Genomic DNA, 7,228 nt, shown 5'->3' with positions numbered 1-7,228 from the left:
CCAGTGTCCTTTCCCACTGGCCTCAGCCTCCCCTGTGAATGGAGCTTTGGTCCTGTGATCCCTTGGGGCCTTGCATGTTAGGATGTCACGACTTTGGCAGAGGATGGGGATCAAAACCCATGATTCTGCTTTTGGGGCAAGAGCCTCAGCGGGGTATGGGGACAAGAGGGGCAATGGGCAGAGAGCAGGTATGGGTGTCCCCAGCTTCTTGCCCCAAGGGTAAGACCTCAGGACAAGGCAGGGATTTGGAGGAAGAAGTTACAGAAGATCCAGGTGCCCATTGACCTGGGGCAAGATTTACCTGGTGCCCTCATGGCCGCAGCAGAGTCTTCCTCACCCCTCTCCCCTCCACCCCCCGCCAGACTCCAGATCCTGGTTGTCACTGGTGACAAACCCTAGACTTACAGATGGCAGAGGTGCAGGGGTGTGCATGCACAGGTGCCTGCGTGCATGTGTGTCTGTGGCTGTACTGTACCATCCTGGGAGTCAGGGTGCCAGGCCCAGCCCAGGTAGGAGGCAGAACATAGGCACAGGTAAGAGGGACTGAAGGTATGTTCCACAAGATCTTCCAGGCTCAAAGGCCTCTAATGGGCATCGGGGCAAGGCCAGGGGCTCACAGCATCCTTAGAGCCCTATCGCCCAGTCCCTTCATTGTATAAATGAGAGGGCTGGGGAGGGCAAATGACTCACCCAAGGCCACTCAGTGAGCCAGGGGTTGTCTCTACCTCCTGGTTTGGGGCTTCTGGAACCCTGGGTCCTACTCCAGAGTCCCTGTGCCCCTGGGGGGGATCAAACACACCCTACCCAGATCAGCTGGCTGTCCCTGCTGACTATCCTGAGGTCACAGGCAGAGAAAGAGGGGGGACAAGGGCCTACTCTGGTGCCCTCTCCAGCCCTGCTGTAAGATGCAAAACCAGGTGGGGGGCCCCTGAGGTGCTGGCCCCACTGAACCTCCTGGCCCTTCCCTGGCACGCCCAGCTTGACCTGCCAGCTGAGCCAGTCCAGAGGTGGGTGGTCAGAGAGCACTGTAGGGGCCACCAAGAGGCTAAGTGGCACATTCCTTTGGCCTCTCCCCAGGCTTGGGTGTCAGACAGCCCTAGGACCCGCCTCCATGCCATGGCCTACACCCGTAACACTAGGCTGGGATGGCACAGGCCCAGTTGTGGGCACCAAATGTGCCACTGCATGGGCACAGGGGCCAGAAGACAGACTGGTCTCTAGAGCTTTCCTCAGCCCCTTCTGGGGCTCTCTGTCCCTAGCACTCGGTGCACTAACCAGGGGAGTCCAGCAGAGGCCAGTCGACCTGAGCCCACATGTGCCCACAGCTGGTCCCAGGATGAAGATGAGGAGAGGGATGGAGAATGAGGATGTCCGCAAGGTGGCGTGTACCAGTCCCTTGCCCTCCAGAGACCTTCCAGAAAGCCCCACGTGGCTCCAGTGGCGGTGGGTTTTTGGGAGCTGTGGAGAGTTCCCAGGAAGAGGAAGCAGGGCCATTTATTTGGGTCACTTGCCTAAAATTCTTGGCCTGGAGTGCACTTCAGGGAAGAATAAAGGAAATTCTCTTCTGAGCAGGAGTGTAGGGGAGGGGGAAACAGTGGCACCCTCCCTGGTGCCCAGGCCCCTTCCTCCATCAACACCCAGCCTGGCATCAGGCTGGCGCTAATCAAGGAACTGAGAATAAAATTAACTTCTTTTATTTCCAAAAATGTAGGTGGGGGAAGCAACATGATAAAAATTAAGATCAGTTCCCTATGGATCCATTCCGCCTCTGGGGAGGGACAGTGGCCCTTTGGGCCAGCCAGTTCTCAGCCGGAGGGCCTCAGGCGCGTCCATGTTGCAACAGCAACTCGAAGGTCTGTCACAGGAGGGCTGGTCCCTCCTAGCTGGCCGGAGCTGGGGGAACAGACACCCTCCCCTGAAAGCCCCCACTCCGAACTGGTTCCTGTCCTATCCCGCCCCCGAGACTACATACTGGTTAGTGGGTTAATTTCCAAATGCAGCAGCGCTGGGTCCTCCCAGTGGCGCCAGGCTCCGCACCCTCCCCTCTCACTTTCCTGTCCCCTCAGCTGCCTGGCCTCCAGCCCTGACCCCTCCTTGTCCCACTTGGTCCTCATTAGGTCCCCTCCCAAGCCCCTGGATCCTCAGGGTCACCTTCTCTAGGACTTCTTCCCTCTGTGCCCCGTGGCCCTCCTGACAGTCAGGGCCACCATGGCCCCAGTGAGTGAGCCCAGCTCAGCCCACTGCAGGGCCTGGGGAGGCTTTGAGGGGCAGGTAGTCAAAGGCAGATTGTCACAGGGCCCAGTCCCACTGCCCCCATCAGAATGTACCTGTAGCAAAAGCTTAGAAAAACCAGGAAAAGACACAAGCACGTGGAAGACCACGAAAGAGCACGTCCGCTGGTAGCCGCAACCCGAGGAGGGGCTGTGATGAGCACCCCCCCACTCCAGCGCCCTCTTGCGGCCTATAGGGCCCAAATGACCAGGTTCTGGCTGGCAGTGCCTGGCAGGTAGCGGAACATTTGGGGGGAAAGTTCTGATTGCTTCGGAATCTTAGGCCTCCCAACCAGGACACACATCTGAACAGGGATAGGGAACAGGGCTGAGCCTACAACCTGGCCGCTGCTTCTCCTGAGCCCATCTGTGGCCCTGCTCCCTGGGACCCAAGGTCACAGGCTCTGGAGATGGGATGGAACTGTCCTGGAGTCCTGGGTCAGACGGCTCCAGTGGGCCCAGGAGGACATTTCCCTGGTCCCTGAGGCCTGAGCTGGCTGTGCTGCAGGCAAAGGGAGCCTGGAGTCAGGGCTAGGGCCCCAACATCTGAAGAAAAAGCGGGGCCTGCAGGGATGCCCCGAGTACTGATCTCGGCAGTGGGAAGAAGCCCTCAGGCGCAAAGTGCGCCGCCCCATGTAAGGGCAAGCGGTGGGCAGCTGGCAGAGGGCAGAGCCGGGCCTGCAGGGCCAGGGAGCCATCCTACTGGCTAGGACCCAGCCCCTTGGACCTCAAGAGCATCTGAGGGAGAAAAGAGGGTGGGGGTGAAGCCTGGAGGCCAGGCCGCAAGGGGGGGTCACAGGCAGCCCTGGTGCACCTCTGGTCTGGCAGCTGTTCAGGGGCCAAGGGTGAAGGCCGGGTTGGAGCCACCTGGCTCTCTGCTCCTGGCTGGGGAGAGCCGGGCTGACAGCACAGGCCCCATGAGGAAGGGTGAAGGCAGTGAAACCAGACAGCAAAACAGGAAAGACCAAAATCAGAGTCTGCAAGCCAGCATATCCCACAGCTTCACCATACCCCTCAGAATAAAATCCCACACTTCCCTTTGACCATCACCCCCACCAGCTCCCCCTTCCCCATGGGTGCCCTGAGGGCTGCAGCTTCATTTAGTGGAGATAGGCGTCCAGCCACAGCTGCCCAGACTTCTTCAGGGACCTGGGAAGAAAGGGGGAGGGACAGTCAGGGACCAGGACACAAGAGGCCAAGGCCTAGGGATCCCTGGGAAATGGGGGGTTGGGAGTGTGGGTGCCTCCTCTCAGCTCTCAACCTGCAAGGGTGTTAGCTCAGGGCTCCCCAGGGGACCCCATGTGGAAGGACCATGGGAAGGTCCTCATCCAACCCAGAGAGAGGTCAGGCAACTGACAGTGAGGGCGGGCCCTGGTGGGGACACCAATGCCAGAGGTGGCTGGACCTCTCTTGTCACCATGGTCTCCAGCAGGGATGGTCCCAGAAAGGTGCATCTCAGTCCCCTCCCTGTGCCCCAGGGACCTCAAGGGGCCCTGGCACCCAAGGGCCCCCTTACCCGGTGATGTCCTGCAGGGCCTGCAGCAGCGGCTTCTCCTGGTACTCGATGCCGTGTTTGGCGCACAAGGACCTCACCAGCGGGGCGACCTTGTGCAAGTTGTGCCGGGGCATAGTGGGGAAGAGGCTGGGGAGAGCGTGGGGGGCCCTGGTGTAAGGAAGTGCCTATCTCCTCCCCTGGCCTACACAGAGGCCAGCCAGGCCTGGGAGCCCTGTCCATCCCCCTCTCCCCATGTGCCCACTGGTTGGGGGTAGGCACACGGGACTGGCATGTGGAAGGCGGAGGGCTGGGCTCCCTGTCAATAAAGGGACTGATCACCCCAGCCTGCTAGGTTCACACAATCAAGGGAGATGCCAGGCCACACGTGAGGGGGTGGTCAGCACTATGACCACACGGCACAAGGCACGCGAGCCCCTCTCCTGGCCTCAGCAGGGCTGGCCGCAGGAAACATGTTCAAGGGCCAGTGGGAGACCTCACAGGGGAAGAGAGGCAGCCCCCATCTGCCCACCTCTGCCCAGGTGGGTCTGGGGCCCACTGCCCCCCACAACAGCCCCCACGCCTGCGCTCACTGGTGCTCGATCTGGAAGTTGAGGTGCCCGCTGAACCAGTCGTTGAAGAAGGACTGCTCCACGTTGCAGGTGGCCGACAGCTGTGGTGGGGGAGGGGGGTGAGTGGGCGGGAGCAAAAGCACGAAGGGCCCGTCTCCTTCCCACAAGGCCCAGCCTTACCCGGGTCTCACTGCCCTGCCCAGATTCCCCACTAGTCGCTCCAAAAGCTTCCTGCCACCCTTTCTTGCCCAGCCCTGTGCCTCCCAGCACGACGCTGGGTCCACCGGGCAGCCAAGTTTCTGAAGGCCAAGGACATGGATCTCAGTCCAGGCTCTGCAGGGCCCCGTGGCCAGCTTTCTGGCCACCCTCACCTGGCTGCTGAACCAGTCACGATAGGCCTCGTTGTCAATATCCATGGGGATGTGGCTCATCTGCGTGACCCATACAAACCAGTGGCTCTCCAAGAACCTGGAAGCGAGCACGGCTGGCTCAGTCTTCATGGTGCCCAGGCACCTTGTGGGAACAGAGCCTCCCTCCCAACCCGAAGCAGCCCAGGGCAGGCGTGGGGGGTGAGTGCAGCCCCTGATGAGGCGCTGGGGCAGGAACTGGGGACTTCTGAGCCTTTCCTCGCAGGCCTTCACATCAAAGCCCCCATCAACGCCAGCGCTTGAGGGACCAAGGATTATTAACCAGCAAAGCTCAGGCACCTGATGAAGTTGAGGAAAAGGATGGATCCCAGGAAACCATAGAAAGGGATGTAAGTGATGAAGAAACGGGCATAGTAGCTGACGGCCCAGGCCAAGTCCTGCGGAGAGAAACACGGTTAGATGTGGGAGTGCCCCACTCTCCCTGGGATGGTGTCCTGACCACAGATGTGTACACAGCGCCTCACACTCACCGCTAGGCAAAGGTGGCCAAGAAACCCCAGTGGGCCTTCAGGGAGCTGGGCACCAGGCCCACTGAGGACGCGACACCTGCCAGCACAGAGTGTGCGCAACACTCCAACACTCTCTACGTCTAGGGAAATGCTGAGTGTTTCAGCAGACCGAGGGATGCTGTATGCTCTGCGTTTTAGGGAAACAAACAGGGATGGGGCCCAGCAGATGCGAGCCGAGGGGCAGCCACAGGGAAGGGCCGGGGGTCAGCAGCCCTTTCGTAGTCCCAGAGATTCTAAAGGTGGATTTACCATCTGCACAAAGCCCCTGACATCTGCATGCTCACAACTGCACAGCAGCATCTAGACCTCCTCCTGGCCACTCACACCAGAATGATAAAGGCCGGGGACGCCAGACGTCGCCTACCTCAAGGGCCTCCCAGCAACCTCTGACGCTACTGGCCTTCTTCCCAGACCTGATTCTCCTCTTGTCCCCTCTTCTACTCTGCCCTCACTTCCTGGGCAAGCACGTCCCCTGGCTGCCTCTGCTGCTCTGCCCGCCATCATAGCCTTGTTGGCAAGCACCCAACCTCCTAACGGCCCCTCAAGGCCATGTGCTTCTGCTGGACACAGCAGTAGCCTCCCACTGGTCTCTACAGTGACCATCTTAGCTCCAAGAAGACGATCTTCCCCTGCAAAGCCCTCCCACCCCACCCAGAATAGCTCACGGGGACTGGGAACCACTTTCTCCTCAGCCACCCCGCCCCAGCCTGTTCCCACCTCAGGGCCTTTGCACTGACTGTTTCCTCTCCCTGACCACTTCTCCTCCCCACAGACTCGGCTGGGTAGTGATCAGAGCACAGGCTCCAAGTCAGGCTGCTGGGGTTAATTACAGCTTCACCCCGATTCTGTGTAGTTGTCAGTAATCTGAGCTGTGTCTGCTCCTCCGTCCGCACAGTGGGGAAAGAACATTCCCCTGAGGTTCTACGTGGCTTGAAGTTGTTACAACGGTAAGCACAGCCCACAAGTATGAGCTCTAACAACTCCAGTCTGGTCCCTGAACTACCGTGCCACCAGAGATCTTCCTGACATGCAAACTGGATCACATTATTGCCATCCTCAAAGCTGTCACTGGCCTTCTTCTCCACTGAGTGACAAAGGATAAAAATCAGCCCCTGGGTAGGACGCACAGGACCTTTACATGCCTGCCCACTGGCATGGCCTCATCTGCAGCCAGCCAGTCTCCAGAACTCTGTGCTGCCCGGCCAGGCCGTGCTGCGGCGCCTGGGCTGTATCCGCCTGGAGGCTCTTTCTCCCCTTATCTGCTCGGCAAACTCAACTTTCAAACGAGCTCTGTCCAGTTAGGCTCCACAAAAATTCAGTGAATGCCTTCTCTGTGTCAGGGGCTGAGTTAGGTGCTGGGGGCAAAATGAAGCCCCTCAGAAGCCCCTCATCTATAAGGACAGACTTATACAGAGATCCCTCCAATGTCATACAGAAGGGGACACATTATTAAGGGGTGATGGGAGCATGGCGTGAGCTCCCAGCACAATTCTGGTTTAGGAAAGGTCTCCATCAGGAGGTGGTGCTTGAGGTGGGCCAGGATACACCAGAGGTGAGCCAAGTGAAAAACAGTAGGATGGATGTTTGCAGAATGACGACAATACAAATGAAAGCCCAGAGAGGCGATCGGGCAGGGGCTGTGTTTAATACATTTTATATGCTCCATATACTCCAGCCCAAGAAGGTAGGGCCTTGGCCACCTGCCCTCGGTGAGAGGTTGAGGCCAGGTCACGTCCATCTGGGGAGACTGATCTCTGCCTCGCTCGCAGTGAAGACTCATGGAGAGAACATGGTCCCATTTGGATCATAAAATCAATCCCAGCCAAGTGGAAGTGAGGAGATTATGTCCTTTCAGTAGCTCAGGGATGAAACGATGATGGACGCCCAAACCAGGACCCACAGCATTGATGAGGGGGTAACAGATTACAGAACTATTTAGGAAGCAGGGGCAGCTCCA

At 59.0% G+C, this 7,228-nt stretch overlaps 1 protein-coding gene across 1 annotated transcript in view; it reads right to left on the bottom strand.

Moving 5' to 3' along the window:
- Positions 1 to 1,678: 1,678 nt before the first annotated feature.
- Positions 1,679 to 7,228, bottom strand: part of FADS2 (fatty acid desaturase 2) — a 30,377-nt gene continuing 24,827 nt past the window's right edge. Inside the window, exons 8-12 of the mRNA XM_006173184.3 lie at positions 5,042 to 5,139; positions 4,706 to 4,802; positions 4,356 to 4,435; positions 3,787 to 3,912; positions 1,679 to 3,419 (exon numbers count right to left, since the gene is read on the bottom strand). Coding sequence (XP_006173246.2) covers positions 3,371 to 3,419; positions 3,787 to 3,912; positions 4,356 to 4,435; positions 4,706 to 4,802; positions 5,042 to 5,139 — 450 coding nt within the window. The 3' untranslated portion in view covers positions 1,679 to 3,370. The remainder of the gene's footprint in view (positions 3,420 to 3,786; positions 3,913 to 4,355; positions 4,436 to 4,705; positions 4,803 to 5,041; positions 5,140 to 7,228) is intronic.

This window comes from Camelus ferus, chromosome 10 (assembly GCF_009834535.1).
Source record: "Camelus ferus isolate YT-003-E chromosome 10, BCGSAC_Cfer_1.0, whole genome shotgun sequence".
In the NCBI taxonomy this organism is placed as follows: Eukaryota; Metazoa; Chordata; class Mammalia; order Artiodactyla; family Camelidae; genus Camelus; species Camelus ferus.
Note: the sequence above shows the minus strand (reverse complement) of the source record. Positions and strands in the feature narration are given on the sequence as shown.